The sequence below is a fragment of the Anabrus simplex genome, chromosome 6 (assembly GCF_040414725.1).
Source record: "Anabrus simplex isolate iqAnaSimp1 chromosome 6, ASM4041472v1, whole genome shotgun sequence".
Taxonomy (NCBI): domain Eukaryota; kingdom Metazoa; phylum Arthropoda; class Insecta; order Orthoptera; family Tettigoniidae; genus Anabrus; species Anabrus simplex.
The window spans coordinates 256,200,043-256,225,887 of record NC_090270.1 but is presented as its reverse complement, the minus strand read 5'-3'; the positions used below and the strand labels follow the sequence as shown (position 1 = coordinate 256,225,887).

The following is a 25,845-nucleotide window of genomic DNA, read 5'->3' as shown; positions in this document are numbered from 1 at the left end:
TTTATAGGTCTTTTGTAAGTAAGAGTAAGTAATGAATGAATACTTTTTAAGAAGCTGTCTACAGCAACTACTTTAGATTTTGGAGACATAACAAGCAAAGATAAGAGACAAAATATAGGATACAACAGTGGAATTGGAAGAGAAGCAACAGGAGACCTATGAGACAATAATTTATTTTCAAAATGTCAGTATTGCTAAGCAACAAACAAATGTGTTAATAATGTTATTGGTTTTTATGTCCCATTAGCATTGGGGTCAGAAGGCCAGCTTCAACAGCCTGAGCCACTCAGGCCTGTTTTTTGAATGAAAGAGAGAGAGTGCACACAGGCGTCACTTAATTTCAGAACATATGAAACTAAGCTATAGTGACCGGGATTTGTGCTTATAGGTCTTGCTTTGTGCAAAACATCTGATGAAATTAAATTAAATTGATTTAAAAAGAATGGTTAAATTTGACTAAGTCCGTATTCTTCCCTTCATTTCTGAATCACAACTGAGTACCAACAATGAATCATATAAAGTGAAACTTACCAATTATGGTGCCCTTTAGACCCAGAGGCACTGTATAGCTCTGCCGGACGTTCACCACACGATCAAAAAGACGATTTGTTGTAGTTGGATCAGGAGATAGACTGCCCACTTGGAGGGAGGACTGTAAAATAAAATACACAGAATAAACTAACAAGAAGAATATACTGTGAAACATTTCCCTTGAAGAATTCAATGCTAGCAAATGTTTTTAATTCACATTTTTCAGAACTAGTACACATCACATACTTATTAAATACATGAACCACAATCTACCAGTGAGAAATAGAGCATGATAACAAGCAAGGAAATACATTAGAAATCACAATAATGGTTCATTCAAAAAATGAAAAGTTTCAGACCCTGATAAAGATAAATAAACTTTACTGGTTTCATGTCCCATGAACTATCGTATATATGTGAATACTCAGCAGCATCAAATAATATGTGCACTCAAATTTTAGGAGAGAACATTTTTAAAAGAACATTGCCTTTAATTTATTTACAAGAAATTAATTCTGCATAATGATGTACAGGAAAACTGTATAAAATATACATTTGTTCTAAGAAATACATCATAATCTTTACATGCTGCTGTGACTATCTACAACAGAAAAAATTTCAAATTATAATTTTTATCAATTTAATGTTAATCTTCTTCTTCATCATTTCCCGTTTTCAATCTTCTGGGTTGGGTTGTGAATTAAGGACCTCAACAGTTGTCTATCTCACCACCATATCCTTCCTTTCTTAATATTTCTTCTACTTTTTCCTCCTATCTTCCCTATACTCTCCTTCACCATATCAACTGACCTCTTTCTGGGCCTTCCCAGACGTCTTCTTCCTATTACATTCTCTGTAAATACTTTTGGAACTCAATCATTTTCCAATCTCATCTAAATGTTAATATGTACAATAAAACATTGAAGTCAAAAACTCTATGCTACCTTACCTCTATCAATCATCATCATCATCATCATCATCATCATCATTAGCAAATTAATCATATTTGTCGTCTCCATCTTCCCACAAAATGTGGAAAACAAAATCAACAAAATTTCTAAACATCATGTCAAAGTGTTACCTGGAGACTTCAATGCACAAGTTGGGAGAGAAAGGATTTATAAGAAGACTGGCGGAGAATTCCCAGCGCACAAAAGAACAAACAGAAATGAAATTAGGTTTGTTGAACTACGCAAGACTTTTAATCTCAAGCTGATGTCTATCTACTTTAAAAAGCTCAGTAAAAAACAAAAACAAAAAAACCTGGTGGTCCCCAAACCCACACCTCGGGGGAATTCCAAACTGACCATGTTGCTATCTCTGCTAAGAGCAACAAGGAGTCCAAAATGTCAAGGTAAAAAAAAGGAGCCAACTTGGAGAGTGATCACTGCCTCATGACCATAAAAGTGACTTTCATAACTCAAAACAAATAACAAGAGAACAAACCCAGAACACACAAATATCCCCCCTGGCTGAGTGCCGAAACTAAACTGCTACTAAAGAACAAAACTCGCGCGTGGTCACTCCGGAACTCTATCCCCAATTCACACACGTATAGTACTTTTAAACAACTCAGGAAAATTTCAAAATCGCATCTTAAGAAGGACTACAATCAGCACATCACTTCTATAATTGGAAACCTTAAAAACAACCCTAAAAAAATGTTGGACCCTCATTTCATCACAAAGAAAGTCACCCCAGATACCACTGAATCTTAAACTACATAGTGATGATGTCCCAACTGAATTAAGGTCTTAAAAATTCAACGAGTACCTTTACCCCTCCCGCACCTATCACAGAACTACCACAGACCAATAGTGTTTGCAGTTGCTCACTGTCACAAATATCAACGACCCGTAACGAAGTTCAAAATATTCTCAATAGTCTCTCAATAAACCGCTCCACCGGACTCAATGACATTAGCTCTATATTCCTAAAAAATACTTATGCATCTTTCTGTGCACCGTTATCTACAAATTTAAACCTGTGTATGGCTACTAGTACATTCCCCAACAGTTGGAAACAAGCTGATATCACACCTTTTTTCAAATTTGGCAACATACATGATATGTCATCAAACTGCCCAATAACTACCGTCCCAATACTATCCTCTGTACTTGAAAGAATAATCTACTGCCGACTCCTCTTTCTCTATCTAAAGAACAACACGGATTCACTCTCGGAAAATTATGCCTCACTAACCTCATAGTTCTCAATCACCACATCATTTCAGCAATAGAAAATAAATCTCAGGTGTAATCTATATAGATCTGGCCAAGGCATTCGACTCAGTGGATCACGCACTTCTTCATAAGCTCACTACCAGATTTAAGATCCATGGCCCCGTCTTGTCATTGATAACAAGTTTCCTCTCTGGCAGAAAACAAAGAGTGGTACTCCCTGAATCTGCCTCATCATGGTTATCTGTGTTATCAGGTGTATCTCACAGCAGTATGCTGGGACCCGAACTCTTTGTTCTCTATATCGATAACAGAATTCTCTGCACCCAAAATAGTCAGTGTTCCCTCCTCTTGTCCGCCAATGACCTGAAAATCCTAAGGAAAGTGTCTACGACTGATGATTGTGATGAATTACAGACTGTTCTCAATTCGTGTGGTGTCCGATTTAATAAATGGAATCTTTCTTTCAATGTTAACACGTTCAGTACCTGCTTCTGAGCGGGACACTTGAATGCCTGGACCGGCCATTTTCATGCCCGGCCCTCTAGACGTGCATTACTTAATACAATTTACATTTACTCCTAAACTATAAATGTTAGAAAAATGATACTTTGTGCTTACCTGTAGTAAATATTTAAGGTGTGATATATGGTGTGACAGGTTTCAAAATACGTCTAATTTTATACAGCCTATCTATATTTTCAGCATAACGATTACCGTCACCGAAGTGAAGAAATGAATATGAAGGAAGTGTATTCGGAACATTGTTTTAGAAAATATCGTAGTATGAATAACAGGGTCTTCGGTCCAGTACATTTTTATATCAGGATTTTCGACTAATAGGTTTCCACGATTGCATGATCGAATTCTTTGTGAAAGGCCGGGGCGCCGCACTTATCACTTGACTCGCGTATAGATTGGTCTGCTCACACATACTGATAAAATTCGTCATTCATGAAAATACTCACGTAACTCAAAATATCCTGCTTATTTTCTATTTGAAGGTTTATACCTGAATTCTCTGTAAATGGTGGAACAGGTGGACAATAACTAGAATGATATGTATCAGGCACTTCACTTTTCTCTATAGGCCTATCGGATTCGGGAATCGCAATTTCCTCACCACTCTCACTTTCACTATCTGAGTCTATTTCAGGAATAAGTTCATCACCAGAATAATCATTGTGAACAATATCTATTTAATCTTCCATAAGAAACTTTGTATTATAAGCCATTATACTACACTCGGTAAGGACGACACGCACTGCATTGGAATCTCAAGTACCGAATTGACGTGCGAGGAAGTTATGAGATTTTCCAGCTAAAACTGCTGAGATAAACATGAGCCCACTCAACGCGAGGGTTATCTCAAGAAGGTCAACCAACTTCCTGCTACAACCAGTAACGCTGACTAAGGTGTAAGAATGCATAGATGACGAATATAAACAGCATTGCTTCGCGCGAAACATTAAACGTCTTACGCCGTCCACGGCCCGCAGCATAGGAGCAAGCTTGAACGTCTTACGCCGCCCACGGTCCGCAATGAGTTAAGAAGTCCAAATACAATCTCCTTTTCATTGCTAAAGCAAGGAATGAACACTGCTTATACCATCCAGGGAAATACAATGCAATCGGCTTCTCAGGTAAGAGACCTAGGTGTTATAATAGACTGTAAACTAACCTTCTCTGCTCATATTCAGTCTATAAAATCCCGTGCTATGTGTACCCTAAGCATTCTTTACAGGTTCACTGAAATTAATTATATTAACGCCTTATAAGTATACTTTGTCTTGAATGTTCTCCCCATTATTGACTTTTGTTCCCCTATTTGGTCCTCATCTGCTATCACAAACATATCTCAACTAAATAGTATTTTTAACTTTTTCACTTTCATTGTTAAGACTCGCAATCCTGTTTTTAAGAACAAAACTAAATCTGACATTTTGAACTATCTGAGAATACTTGACCCGAGAAGCCATTTACAGTTCTCCAATCTATGACACCTTTATAAAATAATCAATGGCTACACCAAATGTACTCTTCCGGCGTACTTCCCTATACACGTTCCTCCTCGCCCAACACGCAACCGGCGCACACATCATGTGCCCCATCCGCGCCTAACCTTACAACAACGCTCTGTCTTCCACCGTCTCCCTACTCTTGGTAACTCACTACCCGATATCGACATATTCACACCGTTCGCATCCTTTACGCAAAAAATTAAAAGATTCCTTTGAAGTCCACTCCAGATTTCCAATTCCTTCCGTCCATCCAACCCTCGACCTTTCTTCTTCCTAATTTTGTAACCGACGCTTGCCAGTTATCGTTGCCATTGTTGTAACATTGTTCTTGTTAATAATTTTTAATTTATTGTTGATACTTAATATTGTTGTTTATACCTTTGTTATCTTTGATCACTTTTCATATCTTGGAAGCATCTTGTCTAAACGGTGTACCTGCGAACAAGACGTTGATAAAAGAATTGGGGCTGCTCATGCAGCATTCAGACGGTTAATGCACAGAGTCTTCATGAATAACGACCCAAAACTCCATACCAAACTCATGGTGTACAAAGCTGTTGTCATTTCTACGCTGCTGTATGGCTGTGAAACTTGGACACTATCGCCGTGATATCAAAAAACTTGAGCGCTTCCACAATCAGAAAATGAGATTCATCTTGAATATTAAGTGGGAGGACTATGTGCCCAACACGGCAGTTCTCGACAAAGCGCACCTAAATAGCACTGAGGCAACAATCATCGCTCATCAACTGAGATGGTTAGGCCATGTTCACCGCATGGGTGATACCAGGCTTCCCCGCCAAATTCTTTACGGTGAACTTTCCACCGGCAGTAGACCTCATGGAGCCCCTCTTAAGTGTTTAAGGACCAGCTAAAACACATCATGAAGACAACTGGTATAGATATACACACAAAGGAAGAATGTGCTGTGGACCGTTCACTTTGGTGGAACACTACATCCACCACTGTCAACTTGTTTGAAAGAGAATGCCGCAGACATCAAGAGGCCAAGAGACAAGCAAGAAAACTCCGTTAATTACAACCCTGCCCTCCTCCAGCCATTCAGTGTGATTTGTGTGGGCGTATGTTTTATGTCAGGATTGGTCTGTTTAGTCATCGCAAACACATCCATAAAATGAGTTGAACTCGTCAATGCATACAAAGAAGTTATACAGGGTGGCGCACGAATAGTTGACACATTTGAAAAGCAAATATATAATTCAACTTATGTACTATGCTGTTAAAATTTTGTTTACACCTTCCCTGTTTCATGGAAATATCTGTACAGGTGACACTGATGATTTGTCTCCAAATGCCTGCATTCCAGTTACCTTTCTGCCACGGCCGACCACGGCCCACTCTCCGTTCAGCAGCGCGCCAAAATAGTTACTTTTTATTGCGAATCAAAAATGTTACGGCGACACAAAGGAAATTTCGAGCTGTATTTCAAATTAGGTGGGCACCAGCAAGGAACACCATCCTTCGCTTATACAGAAACATTCAAAAACAAGGCAGTGTGAAGGAAGAAAAGCGACCTCGTGCACCAGCAGTTCGGTCTCCTGTGGGTCGCCATGCACCGTAGCCCATACAAGTCAACACGGGGAGCTTCAAGAGGAAGTGAAATATCGCGCCATTCAGTTCAAAGAATGTTACACGGTGAACTTCAGTTGTACCCGTGCAAAATGACTGTACTACACAAGCTCACAGATCTTTACAGGCAGAAGAGATTGCAGAGTGCGCCTTATGGAGTCAAGATAAAGATGAAGTGCTGTTTAACACTTAGTTCTCTGATGAAGCCTATTTTCATCTGAACGGCGCAGTTAATAAACAAAATGTGCGGTTTTGGGCTACAGAAAAACCAGACATTATTCATAAAAAAAAAAAAGGAAAAACACGCATGGAGAACGAGTCTGTGGGTAGCTCTGTTAAGTTATGGGTTAATTGGGCCATTTTTCTTCAGTCAGACAGTTAATGCACAGCGATACACGGACATGCTGCGGAATTAATTCATGCCTCAAATTCTTGCTACCCCTATTCATACGCAGTGGTTTATGCAAGATGTTGCAACACCTCACACAGCTAACAATGTTCTTGAGTTTTTGAGGGGAGTATTTGGTGATCGTGTAATGTCTCTTCGTTACCCACAGTACAACAATAATCGCGGATTCTCATGGCCTCCTTAAAGCCCTGATTTAAATCCTTGTGATTTATTTTTATGGGGCTATTTGAAAGAAAAACTCTTCGCTTCAAGACCTCAAAGTCCCATGGAAATGCGTGCTCGGATTGTGCAGCTCTGCAATGAAGTTCATGAAGACCTGTGCCGCAAAGTCATCAGAAACATGCGTACTCGTCTCGAAGAGGTTATCTGCCACAATGGAGCCCACGCTGAACCTGTGATATAGTGAAATGTATTTCCAGGGTCCAAGCTGCCTGTGTCTAAAATTTCATTACTGTTCTATGAAAAATAAAGTTGTTATTCTAAAATTAAATGTGTCAACTATTCGTGCGCCACCCTGTATATACTCAGATCGAGTTACAGCCAATGACGATCTTTTATACTTATTCAAACTTATTATCATTATTATTTTTAGTGTAAATGGCCCTCCATAGGCTGTATCTAATAATTAAATAAATAAGTTGATAGATAAATAAATCAGTAAATAAATAAATAAATAAATAAATAAATAAATAAATAAAGGAGAACTAAATTTGATGTCAAAATGTTAACAAACAACTCAGAAGTAAACAAAAATCAAAGAGAAGTTAGAAAAGGACAGTGCGAAGAACTGGGAGAATCTGAGAACAAAAAAAAAAAACTAAAGCTGCACAGGAACTATGCCCTCTAAAGAGGAAAAAGAAGCATAGATGGTGGAATGAAGAATCTGAAGCGGCCATGAATGAGATCAAATCAAATCAAATAAAATCAAATTAAATCAAATCAAAACCTCTTTATTTGCAAATGAGGTGTCTACCTCGGTGGAAAATGGTACACTAAAATACATTATTGTCAAGCACTAAATATTAAATTAACAAGAGAAGAAAATTTTCCTATAATACAATATTATACAATTTACGCTAACAATGTTTTCTATTAAACACACAGCTCATCCTTAATAAATTTATATTGTTTACAAAATTCTACTTATAATATCTCCTGTACTACTTACAAATATAGTCAACTGATATACAGTATGTGGAATTACTTCAAATGATACTATACAACTGGTATAAGATTAATATTTACATTGCATTTATTATTTACTATATTTTTTTTTTTGTTTTACCCGTTTTGGATCCTAAGTAGCATAACGACCTGGTGCGTCTTAACCAGAGCCCCTTTTGCCACCACTTTTCAGAGTTCCTGAAGGACCTTCACAGCTACCGTAGCGGTCCCAGGGCCCTCAAAGTCCCCACTGTACTTCACCCCTACAGGCAGTCCCTTACTTTGGCTGTCCAAACTACTTAGACCAGGGGATGGAATTAATTTATTCACACACATTTTTTTATTTACAATAACCTGCACTGGTCGAATGTCCTCTAACACTTCATTTATTTTCTCTGTTGCTGTTTATTCTCTTCTTGATTATCTGTACAGATTTTGGAAAAGGATCAAACACTACCCATGGTAAACTGTTCCACTCCTTCACACCCTTCCCAATGAATGAAAATTTACCCCAATATTTGTGGTCAGTCCTGCCGATATAATTATTTTCCAACTGAAGCCTCTCACGGATATCTCCCCATGCTTTTTCTCCTGTATAGACTCTATATAATCCTGTAAGTCTAGTTTTCTCCCTTCTCTTACTTAAAGTTTCCCACCCAAGTTCCTTTAACATTTCTGATACACTACTCTTTCTTCTGAAATCCCCTGTTACAAATCTTGCTGCTTTCCTCTGCACACTATCTATTTCTTTTATTAGGTATTCTTGGTGAGAATCCCAAACACTGTTTGCATATTCCAATAATGGACGAACCATACTCAAGTAACTTTTTTCTTTTAATTCTTTGTTGCATCCTTTAAGTAGCCTCATTATGGCATGTAACGATCTGTATGCTTTCCCAACAATGTCATCAATATGACCCTTCCAGTGCAAATTACTTTCATATCTCACACCTAAGTATTTGCACTTGCCATCTTTGGGATAACTACCTCATCGAAAGTATATTCAAATTCAGTTTTAAAGCTCCTGTTTGTAAAAGTTGTAACAGTTGATTTGCCTCCTTTAACCTTCATATTATTTTCTTCAACCCATTGTTGGATATTTTCAAGGTCCCTTTGTAATTCTGAACAATCCTCAATGTTGTTTATTTCCCTATAAACAATTATGTCATCTGCATACAATCTTATTTTTGATGTTATATCGTTCCCTAAATCATTTGTGTATATTAAGAAAAGTAACGGACCGATTATACTTCCCTGTGCAATTCCCTTCCAAACTTTCTCTTCCTGAGATACATTATTTCCTACTTGGACTTTCTGAACCCTTGAATTTAGAAATGTTTTTATCCAACGTGTAACCCTTACGTCCAATCCTATTCCCTCCAATTACTTTAATAATATTCCATGTTCCACTCTATCAAAGGCTTTTGGAAAGATCTATGGCTATGCAATCTAACTCTCCTCCTGAATCCAACTGATCTGATATGTCCTGCTGAAATCCCACAAGTTGTGCCTCGCAAGAAAATTTCTTTCTAAATCCATACTGGCTCCTCATGAACCAATTTTTATCATCACATATCCCTCTGATGTACTTCGATATTAAACTCTCCAGTATTTTACAAACTATACTGGTCAGGCTGATTGGTCTGTAGTTCTCTGGCTTCCCTTTATCACCCTTTCCTTTATAAATTGGTATTATTATAGATTCCTTCCATTCCTATTATTTATGACATAGTCAAAGAGAAATTTTAAATATGGCACTATGTACCACCCCATTGTCTTTAATACTGAACCGTTCTGTTCATGGACCAATAGTATAGATTTTGGTATTGATATTGGGATTACAATAGTATATTTCATAAAAGAGTCCAGAAGAAGCGTTCTCGTGTGAAGAGAGCTAGAGCGTCATTATGAAAATCTCCAGAACCTCATTAAAGGGACTTATGTCCCAAGCCAAGCCTCTTAATGAAGATTGGGGACGCTTCCCGGATCCCGGCAAAACTTACCTTCGGAGGGAAGAAAGAATTAATATCTTTGATTACGGAAGAGTTGCATTGGATATGATACAAGAATTGCAACCTGCATAATTTCTGCTTAATTTTGATATGCATTAGGGCTGCAATCATAAATGCACATGATGGACAGTTTCTATGGCCCGTATACGTGGCTGGTGCAGTGCGGACGTCTGGTCCCAGAGCCTAAGCATTTCCTCAGCGGCTACCGCCGTCGTAACATTCGCAGCGATTAGAGGTCTTTGTACCTCTACAGGCAACTGCCTAATAATGGTCGTTACGATCTCCATTTCTTCGGGCGGATGATCTTGCTCTTGCAAACGTAAGTATTGGGAAATGAAGAACTCGCTTAGTCTTGTGGGAGTGCTATTTGCATACCTACGAGCGTAGAGCTCCATCCTAAGCGCCAGCTGATGCCCCTGATTCCAGAACTTATTCAGGAATGCGCGTTTGAACTCATCATAATTTTTAAATGCTTGCCCAAATGCCTTGAACCAGGCTCCAGCAATCCCTCCAAGATACCTTTCTGCTGTGTGTAATCTGCACTCTGGTGGTATCTGACACTCGTCCATGTATGTTTCTAACTCTTTAAGGAATGAACGGGGCGTGACCTCCCCATTCCCCTCGAATTTCTTAGGTTTCTCCTCGGGTGCCCTAATCCAATTATAACCCGGGAAAACACTATCCTGACTGAATAGGGTAGTATTTCCTATTCTTGGCTTAGCCCTAAATGATTCTCCTAGCAGTTCATGTCCCTCATCCTGACTTGCATTCAGGCTGTCACCTCCATACTGGCGTTCGATCGGGCTGTGAGTCCTACTCAGCTTCCGCTTGTTTACTCCGTTTTCCTCCTCGAGTTTCAATTGGTCCAACTTATCACGCATATTCTCCATTTCATGCTCTAACCCCTGTATTCGCTTCTCAGTTGTCCGTTGTTCCCGCTCTCGGCAATTCTTCAAACCCTGGACCTCAGCGCTGACTTCCTTCCTAGTCTGTTGTAAACTAAGTTCTATTCCAGCAATCTTAGCCTTATTCTTTTCGGTCGTCTTCTCATATCTGTCAACTACTTCTTGAGTCCTAGCCTCTAGTTTTTCTTCTAATCTCATTAGCTCTTCTTGGGTATGGTCCATACGGACTACTACTGCCACCAGGTTTTCTTTAAATGTTCCTAGTTCCGACTGAGTCTCCTTGTCTTTTTCTTGTCTTTTTCTTCCATACGCTGCGTCTTAACCAGAGCCCCTTTTGCCACCACTTTTCAGAGTTCCTGAAGGGCCTTCACAGCTACCGTAGCGGTCCCAGGGCCCTCGAAGTCCCCACTGTACTTCACCCCTACAGGCAGTCCCCTACTTTGGCTGTCCAAACTCCTTAGACCAGGGGATGGAATTAATTTATTCACACACATTTTTTTATTTGCAATAACCTGCACTAGTCAAATGCCGCGTTGATACGGGCACTGGAATCGAACCTCAGTCCCGAGGTAAAAGAGTTTACGATTAGGTACATCGACGATATTTTAATTTGCACTAAAACACTAGAGGAACACCTGGAAAAATTGAATTTACTCTTTCAGGACCTCGAGCGATGCAATTTCAAGGTCAATTTTGAGAATCGCACTTCTGTCAGCGCAGGGTACTGTTCCTGGGACATGTTGTTGACGGTCAGGGCATTCGGCCTAACCCAGCTAAAATTGCAGCAATACAGAATTTTCCTAGGCCAATCAAGGTTAAACATGTTAGGCAGTTCTTGGGCCTAACGAACTTTTTCTCCAATCATTGTCCCGGTTACACGGAAACCGTGGCGCCACTTCAAGACATGTTAAAGACTAATAACAGATGGAAATGGGGAGAAGAGCAAGAAAAAGCTTTCGTAAACACTAAAGTGCTTTTAGAGAATTCCGTAAAATTGGGGTACCCTAGCTTCGATAGAAAATTCATAATACAGACGGACGCTTCTGCAGTAGGAGTCGGAGCAGTGCTTTACCAGGAAACACCCGAGAGGGAGCATAAAATATCCTATTTGGCTTTCATGTGTAGAAAATTACGAGGACACGAGTTGAAATACACTACCACTGAGTTGGAGATGTTAGCCATAGTTACTGCCTTGGCACACTGGAGAAAATGTGTGTACGGGTTCCCAGTAGTGATTAGAACAGATCACAAAGTCCTTACTTTTATTCTCAAGATGGACATGGCTAATGCACGGGTCAGTAGATGGGCACTTTACGTCCAGCAGTTCGACCTCACAGTAGAACATTGCCCAGGGAAATTGAACGTACTTGCTGACGCGTTAAGCAGAAATCCAAATCCGGAGGAGCTCACAATACACTTAACTATGTTAGACCAAGAGGATCAGAATGTACTGGAGAGACTTCGGAATATTCATGAGGAACAGGCAAATTACCCGGAGACCGGACGGCTGATCCAGTACTTTCGGAAAGAACTCCAACCCGGGACTCCACAGTACGCTGAAGCAGAGCGCAAAGCGGCAAATTATCATTACTTCCATAATATTTTACATAAATTTGTGGATGAGAATCACACGAAATTTAGAATTGTTGTACCTCCTCGATTACAGATTGACTTGGTGTGGATAGCCCATCACTCTACAGGACATTCGGGAATTGATAAAGTGGTAGCAATACTGCAGGAAACTTTCGTTTGGCCTAAAATGAGGACAATGGTACAGAAAATCCTGCGTACCTGTGACATCTGTCAGAGGGTGAAACCAAATCCTAACCTTCTGAAGCAACCACCCTGACCACTGATACCCACGGGACCACGTAAATTATATGCAATAGACTTCTTCGGTCCCTTGCCCTCTGCTACTAGGGGCTTAAAGTACATCCCTGTCTGTATGGACGAGTTCAGTAAATTTGTAACGTTATGCCCTATTCAGAAGGCAAATACTCGCTTGGCACTATCGCAGATCAAGAAGAAGATAATACCCATTATGGGTAACCCAGAGAGCATCTTAAGTGATCATGGGAGCCAATTCACTGCTGCAGGGCTTAAGCGTGAATTAGAAAGACTAGGAATTAAGCATGTCTTATCCAGTATCAGACATCTGCAAGCTAACCCGAGTGAACGTGTCATGAGGGAAATATCCAAGTATTGTAGGATATACTGCCCGAGAGAACATTATAAGTGGAACACTGTAGTGCCCATTATTACTGAGTGTATTAACTCAACCAGGCACGAATCCACTGGTATGATTCCGGCAGGGCTTCACAACAATGTGCTGCCCAAACGTCCTTGGGAGAATGTAATTCCTTGTCCTAGGGATCCTCAACTAGCTCAAGAGATGTGTATTAGAAACGTTGCGGATCACTTGAAAGCACAGGCTGAAAAACGGCTGCGAAGAACAAGGAACAAGAGGTTTCATAGACCCCTACAAGTGGGCGAGTTGGTTTTAGTTAAGACACCCACTGTCTCCAACCCTACAGAGAGATACTACCGCAAGTTTGCTGAGCTATATACTGGACCGTATAGAATAATTCATAGTTATGAAAATAACTCATACAAGGTACAAAGCTTGGACGCTACGGTGACTAAGGTCTTTAAGTCGGCAAATCTTAAGCCATTTTTCAGACCCGGCCAATACCAATTAAACAATCAGGAAGAAGAAGAAGAAGGAGACGAAGAAGAAGAAGAAGAAGAAGAACTTGGGGAGGAAGACACCGAAGATGTTGCAGGAGAGGAGGTTGTCATACCGGAAGAAGATGAACATGACGGCGGAGAAGAACAACCAGAGGTACCCAGTGGTGAAGGACAAGAAGAGGAAGAAGAAGTAAATATGATTTCTTCAGGAAACCGTCAGAAACAGCTAGCTGAGCAGCGAGAAGAAACGGAATGTCAAGGCTGCGAAAGTAACCACCGGAGATTTCTAGCCCTGCTAGATGCCTATTACCAAGTTAGGAAGGATAGGGAGGCTATTATGTCTGTAGCCGAAGATAGTCCCGTGCCATGAAGTTTTGAAAATTTACAGCATAAATGATTGCGATGAGAAGATGATCTCGACATTGAGGAAAATAAAATTTTTGACAAAATTTTATTTTGTCGTTCACGGAGGGCTATGAACCGTTCTGTTCATGGACCAATAGTATAGATTTTGGTATTGATATTGGGATTACATGAGACCACCCACGAAGTCATTGTCTTATAGTATATTTCATAAAAGAGTCCAGAAGAAGCGTTCTCGTGTGAAGAGAGCTAGAGCGTCATTATGAAAATCTCCAGAACCTCATTAAAGGGACTTATGTCCCAAGCCAAGCCTCTTAATGAAGATTGGGGACGCTTCCCGGATCCCGGCAAAACTTACCTTCGGAGGGAAGAAAGAATTAAATTAATATCTTTGATTACGGAAGAGTTGCATTGGATATGATACAAGAATTGCAACGTGCATAATTTCTGCTTAATTTTGATATGCATTAGGGCTGCAATCATAAATGCATTCGTTAAATAGGGTACTTGACGTGCTTTGTGCGGGAAAACTTCGAGTCGCGGGCGCGCGTATCCTGCACGCGATCAAGCGGCGTGGTTACGCTAACCTGGTTATAAAAGCGAGGCCGCCTGGCACATCACATCATTCTTTGACCGTAAGGCTGCTTGAACGAAGTCGTCATGCTACCAGTCGGCACTGCGAACAACATTTTGTCTTCGAGCTGCACATACAACTAGTACTACTGTATCTGCGAGGAATTACCCCTGCATCAAGCCAGAACGAGCTTTTACATCATCATTGCGAGGGAGCCACAACCGGAGCTGAAGCCGACACGACAACGGGAGTCGATCCAGGAACGTTGGCGTACCTGATCAGCGCGACGTCGAAGGGGACATCTTCCAACCACCTAAGGAGCTGTACGAAGGAGTCACATAAGAAAGAATGTCTCCAAGTGTTCACCAGTATCTGCTGCAAGCGTCGCAGTTTGTCATGATGCGGTAAATTCAGTGGTCCACAGGGAGGGCTGCTCCGTCATGTCATCAATCACATAAGGTCAGAGCTTTCCAATTCTGTTTCAAGCATGTCATTTAAATTTAGATAGGAATAGGGGGGCCGTCAGCCAACAGGTTAGTTATGGTAGGAAAATTCTTGGTAATAAAGAGCTAGGCCTCAAGCTCGAACCCCGTACATTAGGGTAGATGATAGTTTGTAGATTCCTTGTTGGTGTGTTTATCTTTTATTTCGATAGTATTATATTAACGTACGTGTTATCTTCATGGGTCAGGTCGAACTCCCTTGGTCATAGTAGGTTAGTCTAACAGGCAGGCACTATTTACTGTGTCGCGTTCAGGCATTTGTCTCTGCAGACGTAGGCTGTATAGTTGAGACCAGGATTCAACCCGTAATTCACCCAGCTTTACTGACAGGGCGAGCGAGTCCGAATGTTTGAGAGATGTGAGCATTATGCATGTAGCTGACTGTATGTATTGATATGAGAAAGCCCAGCACAGTTTGAGAGTGTATTGGATGCATTGGAGGTGCCTTATTATGGCCATGTGACTATCGCTTACTGATTTATGTCTTTGTGTTATCAAGGTTGAGCCCATGGGAGGCGGAAATAAGATTTGTTATATTGCTGGTGATATTGAGATGAGGGCGGATAGCCCAGGTGTATTTAAAAGAGTGCTTTTAGCAGCCAGCTGAGCTCGTAAATTATGTGGACTGCCGCGTGTCAAGTGTTGGAAAGATGAGGGTTGTTGTGTCTGACGTCACAGTCTTGAAACTCGGTTATATTGCTGTCTGCAGCGTGTCGAGTGTGTATGGGGGAGTAGACGACCTTGATGTTTTGAACGCGGGGAGAGATTTTTTTGTTCTGTGTGTTCTACTTTAATTTTAACACTGGCCCGTTTGATATTGACCCCTTGGATATGTTGGTTGTGTTCTTTTTATATTGTTTGTATATGAATATTATACGCCTTACTCTTCATGGGACTAGGGTTCGTGACCGAGTCAGGACACTGTACATTATGTGTTTATATTTGTTTCCACCGGGGTTCGATGGTACGAGGCATAGTAAATTTTATGGGAATTACTGTTAGATGTGTATTTCAGCAGATATCCATTTTTCTAGATTTCATTACTTACACAATTGTAACATGCTTGTTACAGCACAGCTGTTTCGTGAAGGCAGTGAACTGGTTGTCATCGGCTCAACGTTATCTTTACCCATGTTAAAAATTAAATAATTGAAAAGGAGGTTCAACCTATTCAATACTTAAAAGAAGGAAATGCAGTAATCACATTCCTATTTAAATGGGACCGGTTTCGACCTTAGTCCAGGTCATCATCAGACGTAAAAAGATGTACAATGTTTATGAATATTGGAGGTCAGTTTCACACTTTGATAGGCACAAAGACACGACACCACATTCTGTATGCACAAAGTCACAACACTATCAACTAATATACGAAGATCAAAAATAACTAGAAGTCGCAGACGAATAGATTTGTAGTAGAAAGCCGCTAGCTCCTGGTGATCAGCGCGGCACATTCAAGGTCATGCGCTGCGGTCGAACGCCAAAGTAGAGTGAAAGCTCTTATATTTGTAAATAGTTTTGTTTATGTAATAAATCCCTGATTGTTAAACTTTGAATGCAGCGATGTTTTCTGTTAGATATTTTTTTATTTTAATTTAGCTAATTCTTACCTGATTAGTCACATATCCTAGTGTTTCATCTTAATGTTGCCCATTGTTCACCCATGTTATCCCTGAGAAGTGCGCTATCATCCGGCCAAGCAAGGATGTGTGTTCAGGTAAGACTATGTGCACAAGCTCACGTTTGTGAGAGTTCTTTCACTACTGTACTCTGGGCTCGAGACCGGCTTTCGCCTGGCCGGAACCATAGAGTCCTGTAGGGCACAATACCTCCCTACTAATTTGATCACTTCCTGCTGCTTTTCCTTGCTGAAGCAGTTGGATTTCTCTGAAAATATCTTCGTTCGTGAACGAGAAGCTTCTTGTTTCCCTCTGTCTCTCTCCCTCTCTATCTTCTGTTTCGGTTTCCAACTCTTGACAATCATCTACTGAATCTCTAAATTCCCTACTAAATAGATTTGCTTTCTCAGTATCTGTTAACTGACAGCATGGGCAAGGTGGCATTCCACTAAAACTGATGGGAATTTTCTGACTTTCAAAAGAATGCAGAAACAAACTTATAAACTTATAAATTTTTACAAAACATTCAAAGAAAGCACAAGAAAGTATCAACCACCCAGTCTCGATTTTAAAAACGAAAATGGAAAAAATCGGACTAAACAACAAAGACAATTGTGAAATTTTGACAAGTTATTTTGAAAAACTACTGAATTGCGAAGAACCTGAAGAAAGATTAGAATTCAGTCGTCCACAAAGACAAAACCGCCGGACCCACCAGACGAGAAAGAAATATATGACATAATCCGAAGAGGAGGAGGAGGAGGTCCTCAGTTCCATCAAATGAATTAGCATTTTCTGAAGGCTTTCTCTACCAGTGGTAGTGCAATGGAGTCCCATGCACATTTTACCACGTCACAAATTCAAGTCGCATACAGCCACTTGATTTTTGCACTGTGTGTGAACTTGTGTTTTTCATCAGCCATGCGTTACATACCGGTATATCACTGTTTCAGTGCTCTTTTGAATGGTCAGTTTATACACACATATAGTGGTTGGAAGACGGATGTTAGGCCTCCAGGAAAAATCACTAAATCGGTTTTCCCTTGTTGCAACTTCTGTCACACTTTTTGAGTTGTGTGTGTCTACAGAAACTCTCCAGGACCAAGTTCTTTCCTAATGGAAATTCTAAGTTCCCTGAAAAGCCATACATCTAATTTTTTGATCAGATTTTTGATATGCTCTATTGGTGGAAAAATATCTAATTCCCTCCATGTGAACTTAGAATTTCCATTCGGAATTGCTAGGCGGGCATTAATTCCATTGTGGAGTATTATCTTCCGTATGCAGTTATCAGACTGTGCCTCTTAAATAGGCTTCTGATAAGTTCACCTGCATACACCCCAGCGTCAGTGTGTAGGGTCTGACACATCCCACTCTGACGAGTCTATCCTCCACTTTCTGTGGTCAAAGGTGTCAGCATCAGTGAGGCCTAAGACACATATCTTCCTTGATGCAGTTGAACCATCGCTTCTTGGGATGACCTCAGGATTGGGTACCTCCAGGATCAAATTGGAAGGCTGTATGTATCAATAAGTCGGGAGGGTTTTGGCCAATATGAGCACATCAACTATTTAAAGATAAAAATTTCATTGTTCCGTATTGAAAGTATTAATGTTAAAAATGAAATAATTGAAAAAGAGGTTCAACCTATTCAATACATAAGAGAAAGAAATGTAGTGATTACATTCTTATTTAATAGTAACTATAAATGGGACCGGTTTCGACCTTAGTCCAGGTCATCGTCAGCCGTTCAAAACATAAAAACATGTTACTATTAAATAAGAATGTAATCACTACATTCCTTTCTCTTATGTATTGAATAGGTTGAACCTCTTTTTCAATTATTTAATTTTTAACATATCAACTATGTCGTGCTCTGGAATACGTGCCACTCCCAATTGCCTTTGGACATCATTTCTGACATGATCAAATCTTGTAAGACTCAGGGACACATGTCATCACCCAGTCAATCACAAGGTTTTGTTTTTGCTTACACCAGTATGCCTTTCACTTATACTTTCGAAATAGTTTTTCTTTCAAATATCCCATAGGGTAGTAGCTTTCGTCCATCGCCATGATTGTACACCTTTGTTTTTCATTCCCACCAGTTCTTATCATTATGCTAGATTCCTCCTTCCTGTTGAAAGTGTTGACGAGTGGCATTACAAAACAGACAGGCATTTGATCCAAGTTACCAATTTGTGATAGTATATATGAATGTTCTCAGAGCAAATTTCTTATGTAGCGATGAAAATTAACCAACTTTTATTCATAATCACCTGCAAGCCATTGAGTGATGCTAGTTCTTATCCATAAACCTAATCCATTGCGACAAGTCCTCTTTGCCAGCTCTGGCTAGCTTTGAAGCCCATGATGCCTAGTTCCTTGTTCTGTAGCTGAAGCTTTCAGATGGCATATTTCACTTGTAACTGCATATCCATATTGTCTCCTACACTCTACACAAATCACATAGCCTCCCCACCCCCCCCCCCACCCCCCCCCCCCTTTTTTTCTTCTTCCCCGAGGTGAAGATGCTTCACTTTTTGCCATAACGATAAATCTATTAAAGATGAACTGTGCGTTATTAGACAAATTGTAAGTGTAAATTGTGTAAATTTTATGAATTAAAAAAAAAAAATTTAATGCTTGTTAATAATGCACTTTTGTGTATCATTTGCCACTGAGATAGACACCTCATTTACAAATAAAGTTATTTTGATTTGTTTTGTAAAATGCCCTTTGATTAACATTTGCTTTTTGAAGTTATGTTTTGTTTTATCGCCAGTCCCGAATACAACTTCCTCTAGCATCACACACTCTTTCTGCAGCATACGTTCTCTGCATCTTCAATAACCCTAAACTTTTCCTTCAGCCATGAACAAATGATAACTAGAACTTGTATGTGGTTCACATTTCACCTCTAACGTGCCACTGATGTCGCAAAGTTCAAAGCTGAACAATGCTATTTTTCATCATCATCATCATCATCATCATCATCATTTTCCCTTTTCCAGCTGATACCGGGTGGGGGCAAATATTGTTCCTCTACACTTCATCCTGTCTCTTCACCATCCCTCATCCAACGTTGTATTCCAGTCCAGGTTCCTTTGTTCTATGCTGTTCTTCACAGAGTCCATCCATGGTAATCTTTATCTCCCTCTCTTTCCTGCCATCTGTCTTTCCAGTGTTTTGTCCTGGCAGTCTTTCTTCATTCATCTACTTGACATGTCCAAACCACCTCAAACTGTTTTGTTCCAGTTTGTCACTTAGTATTTGCACATTTAGCATTTTTTTTTGTATTCCTTCATTTCTCACTCTGTCCCTCCATGTCTTCTGTACCATACTCGCCAGGTATTTCATTTCAGCTGCCTGTGCTCTAATCTCACCTCTCTTAGGGTTGGGCAGACCAGAACATTCAGTTGTTCCGCAACATTAGGAGCTTGAGCCAGAGTGTTTTGGTACAGAGTGCCGGCACAGGGGACACAGGACTGTAACTGCATAGTAGAGAGAACTTCGAGAGGCAACATGACATGCTCCGCGTCAGCTGGAATGTGCCTGTACCGAACGTGCTGTGTCAAGGCCGCACTACATAGACTAGTTGGCCTTGAACGTGTGCAGAGGGCGCATGGGACACGGGACTGTAACTGCGCAGTAGAGAGAACTTCGAGAGGCAACATTACATGCTCCACACCAGCAGGAATGTGCCTGTACCGAACGTGCTGAGTGGTTTGTGCCTGCATGTAGTTATGGCCATGTCCAGCATAAAGCTGCACAGAACGTGAATGAACAGTCGGAACACTGAAATTCACGCCCAATAATCACGTTTAAAGGCTGCTCTTAGGTTAAGATTTTTCCGGTCAATATGAAATACACATAACACTGTTACAATGGCAGTACAGGTGTTTAAAAGTAACTAATTCAAGAATATTTTCACCAGTTGAATGTATCAGCCTGTATTGTGAGTAATTAGGGCCAGGATAAAACTTCACGGCACGTGAGAAAGCAGTTGGGACTCTGAATGAAATACACACCCAAAAAATCATGTCTAAATTTTCTTTTTAGGATAAGAATGTTTTCATTCAGTCTGAAATACACCTGTACAATCACACTGGTAGTACATGTGTTTACAAATGTCACAATGTTATTTTCACCAACTCGCACAGTTGAAGAAACATTCGTCGGTACTCTATTCACATAAACAATATACAAGCGGAACACGAAAATAATAATTAACCCATATAAGCGAAACACGAAGATAAAAATTAAACATTATATACAAAGATAAAAAATAAAACTATACAAGCAGAACATGAAAATAAACACAATATACACGCAGAACATGAAAATAAGAACTGTGGGATGTTTAAGTTTGAAATGTCTTGCCATTGTACCAGTTGAAGATTCCTTTGCAGACAAAATAGAAGAACATAAATTGCATTTCACTCTGTCCGGTTTTCTTCTAGTAAAAAAGTCCTGAACAGGACTCCGATGTGACATTATGCAAACTTTACCGTCTTTCGTGCGGTTTAATTACTTTCATGCTGTTATGCTCTTTGCACTTCAAATTCCTTCCCTCTCAACTTCCATTTACCTTCTTTAGGGCCGGTTCTACCACCTACTGGTAAAGTAGCGCGTAATTTGCCCTCCGCGTAAAAGGATGTTTCCGTCCGACCACTCCCAGGTAGCGCTATCGGCAGCATAAATCGTCATTACCCGGCGCGTAATTTCTCGGCCACTTCGAGGGCCCGATAAGACTTTACCCGCCGGGCAAGTTCTGAGAGCTGAACATTATTAGCTGTATTTCTGGTGATATGCAACTCAAATTAACTTAGTATACTGAAAAAAGCAGTATACTGTAACAGTGATCGATATTGTATTGCAGGATTTTGAACATTAATGCTTCCCTTTAGTTGCAACGGTCACACCAGCCTCTCGCATCGGTAGCGCAGGGAACACATTTTATACGTCAAGCTTTCGTAAAGAAACTCTAAAAGGATGTAAAATCAAAATCTATTTGGAAATCATTTCAAATGGGCTTTAATTTTCTACTTTTTCAGTTTTCGGACACGAGATATATATTACTGTATGTATCCTACCTAACCTAAGTGTTTTCGTAGCGTAGTGGTTAACACGTACGCTTCGTAATACGAAGTGTAGAGGTTCGAGTCTTTATTATGACGAATCTTTTTTATTTCCATTATTAGCATTGTGTTAATCTGTATGTCTCTTTTCATACGTTCTTATCACAATATTATGTCTACTAGGAAAATTGCTTTATATGTATGCTACCTATAGCAAGTGATGTTATGATTAATAGCATATAGGACTGTCGCCCAGGTAGCAGATTCCCTATTAGTTGTTTACATAGGCTTGTAAATTATTTCGAAGAAATTGGAAACTATTCCATTTCCGAATTTCTCTTCCTATGAATGGATATTTACCCCGATTAGTTATTTAACAGTACCTTCCAACTTTATCTTCATAAAGTTAAAAATTAAAATGAAATGCTTTATCAATAAATGGAAGCATCTGGAACTACACGAGGTCACAGAACTAGTTGCAAATAGAGCATCGCAGAGATACTTAATCAATTCACAGAAGCCTGCAGATAGAATGCTCAAAGGCAATAAGTCCGTAAAGAAGATGTGTGTATATACGTATATGGAAGCGCGTAAAAGAAAGTTAAGAACAACGGCAGGGAACGAAAATACACTTTAAAATGTAAATTAGAAATACGATGAAAACCTGCGTACCTTCTATTACGGAGCGAGCGACTTGACCAGTCTACTACGAGAATACCTTTCAAAAACGCTGCCTTGCATGGCAGGTTATAACTGGCGTAAGAAAATGCAATCTCGAGATTTTAATCCCAATTAGGTATTGATATTGAAGATCATAGATTAAAATCACGAAAGCTTGACATGAATCGTTGTCCATAACTCTTAAGACTCCCCTTATTAGGCTTTTTGGTGATAATCAGCAGACGCAAGCACAGGGAAATAAGACAATCGAAATGGGTTTCATGCATCTGACGATAGATAGCACCACACTCGAAAGCGAGAAATCGCTGAAAATCAGTCTAGCCAACTTCGTATATCGGTGTCTAGCTCCGGGTAGCTACCTAGCGCTTGCGCGGAGGTGGTTGGACGCAAGCCAAAGTACCAGCCGATTTACACCTCCAGGTAGTTTACCTCCCGGGCAGCTGCCAGCCACTTTACCAGCAGATGGTAGAACCGGCCCTTAATGTCTCAAAAATTTCCCTCAACACTTTCTCGGGGTTTGATATTAAAAATTAATTTGGACTTTAAGGAAACTTTTAAGCCCACGACAAATATAGGTCATTGCTTTGGAATTAAAGATATAACTGGATGAAAAAATGTTTACACTCCAGTACAGGGCGGCACACAGCTGGTATCGACAGTCAGTTAATAGGCGAAGGGCAGTGCATAGTGGCGCTTCTGACGGGACAGCGTGTCAGTGTCTCCGTCTCGCTTGAGAATGTTTCGGAACAATTGACACTCGATGCTCCGGAACAGAGAAACATAACTGTGCACTGGCACAGTGTGCCAAAACAGGGACATAGTGCCCAACCCTAACCTCTCTGAGTCATTGTCCAGGTTTTTGCAGCATATGTCATTATAAGTAACTAATATTCCTTGTACATTACTTCTTTAGCCTTCATCAGTACATCTTTATTCCATATTAATCTCCATACCTGGTGGTAAAAGGCACTCCCCATTTGTATCCTTCAACTAATTTCCATATCCACTCTTCCATTTTCTGTCAGTTCACTTCCCAATAATTTGAAGTATTCTACTATTTCCAGTTTATCACCAATTTTGATAGCTCGTTTTCCTTCTTTACTCCCTCTGCTTATCACCATTGTCTTGCTCCTCTCCACGCTGATCCTCAATCCCCATTATTCAATCCTATTTAGTATGCTGAGCTACTGTTGTAAGTCGTCCTCATCTTCTCCACAGATCACATGATCCCCAAACATCATTACATTCATTCTTTTCCTTCTATAATCTTACCTTGCTGCCTTTATGATTTCATCCGTCATCCTTCTGAACAGTAAAGGTGACAACACACTCACTTGTTTTAGCCCACTATCAATTACAAACTATTCTGTTCTGCTCACTGTTGTCTTCAAACAGCTGCAACAGCTATCATATGCAGTGGGTATGATAATTATACTGACAAAAAAAATCAGAGATGCTCTTCGTGTCATGTTAAGAACAAGGGTGCATTCCAAGTGGAGGAGAAAAGGTTTCTTTTAGAGAAAATGAGGTTACTTTTTTACTTCCAGGCATACGATTCAAACCGATGAACTCGTCGATTTGCTATTCCAGAGCACAAGTCACTGCCATGTATCAGGGAAGAGAAGGAAAGGGGGGGGAGAGAGAGAGAGAGAGAGAGAGGGGAAATGGGATGTATGATGGAGAGGGAGATAATGCTCCGCACGTATGCACAAGTTTCATCGTTGGACTCGCACAGGATTGTCAATTCTTGTCTCTTACAGGCAATATCCACAGTTTGTTTATGAAACAGCTGTAACGCACGCGCAGTACAAGAACACACTGTAATTACGACACACTTGTCATTCAAGCACCAAATTGTTTCTCCTCTTGTCTGTTGGACACAGCAACGTTCTTTACTATTTAAAGGCGGGATTCCACTGAGGCAACATTTGGACGACATGGAGCATGCGGCTGGCAACAAATGTTGCTCTTTGTAGCATGCGGCTTGTTGTCAGTTGGGCACAAAAGATGTGGTATGCTACATGTGTTGCCGGGTCTAGCATGCGTCACTTGTGGAGACTTGTCGCCAACTACAAACGTTATTCCATCAAGGCAACAAAGACAACAGCTCCTCACTCGACTTTGACCGGCTGGTGACAGCTATACTTCCTTGTTTCGAATTTCTTAACATATCATCTCACGAATCATCCCGGAAATGTGCATGGCGCGGAGTGATCCAAGCTGATAAGGCATGGAGCCCTTGGCAAACAAACCACGTCAGAATTTTCAAGAGGCGAAAGCCATTAGTGATGATTTTATGGAGTACTTTGTCAGATGAAGGTCGTGTGCTATGACAGAATCTGTATGTTTAAAGGTACGGGAAGATTCAGAAACTTCTTGTTCACTGGAATTTAATGATATTTAAAAAATTAAAATGTATTAGTTTTAAGCGGAATATCCTAACCCTATTCTGATTATTTTACCCCCTTATACTGTAGTTCACATTTCTAATACAGTTATACTAGGAGAATGAAAGATAACTCGTCGCAACTATGACAATAAGTAGACAAAAATCCATGGCACTACAGCCCTTGAAGGGCCTTGGCCTACCAAGTGACCGCTGCTCAGCCCGAAGGCCTGCAGATTACGAGCACGACGAATCCTCTTGGTCGTTATTCTTGGCTTTATAGACCGGGGCCGCTATCTCACCATCAGATAGCTCCTAAATTCTAATCATGTAGGCTGAGTGGACCTCGAACCAGCCCTCAGGTCCAGGTAAAAATCCCTGACCTGGCCGGGAATCGAGCCCGGCGCCTTCGGGTCAGAGGCAGGCACGCTACCCCTACACCACGGGGCCGGCAATAAGTAGACATATTGAGGAAGAAAAAGACTAGGATGAACCAGTGTTGGAAGACTGCGTAAGTAGAGTAGCGGCGAAGGATATCCGAATAAAAAGTAGATTAATTGTTGTGTGTTAACAGTGTAGAAAAGAGAACCATTTGTTGTTATGCTATTAAACGGCGTATTTACGAGAAATCCATAGGCATGGAAATGTCATAATATACTGATATGTAGAATGTATTATTATTATTATTATTATTATTATTATTATTATTATTGTACAGTAATGTTATTGGCTTCGCGTCCCACTAACTACTTTTACGGTTTTCTGAGTCGCCGAGGTGGCGGAATTTAGTGCAGCAGGCGTTATTTTACGTGCCAGTAAATCTACCGACACGAGACTGACGTAGGTCTACTAGAACACCTTCAAATACCACCGGACTGAGTTAGAATCAAACTTGCCAAGTTTATTATTGTTGTTGTTGTAGTTAGTACTATGATGTCATTAAATTCTATTTTAATACTTATCTCTAATTGATTTACTTCTAGTGCAAACTACTGCCAGTATGCATTGAATAATAATAATAATAATAATAATAATAATAATAATAATAATAATAATAATAATAATAATAATAATAATGACTTTATGTTCCACTATCTACTTTCACGGTTTTCGAAGACGCCGAGGTGCGCAATTTAGG

General features: G+C 40.2%; 1 protein-coding gene across 1 annotated transcript in view; it reads right to left on the bottom strand.

The window, feature by feature from the left end:
- Positions 1–25,845, bottom strand: part of pcm (pacman) — a 668,873-nt gene that overhangs the window by 240,491 nt on the left and 402,537 nt on the right. Inside the window, exon 23 of the mRNA XM_067150369.2 lies at positions 532–652. Coding sequence (XP_067006470.2) covers positions 532–652 — 121 coding nt within the window. The remainder of the gene's footprint in view (positions 1–531; positions 653–25,845) is intronic.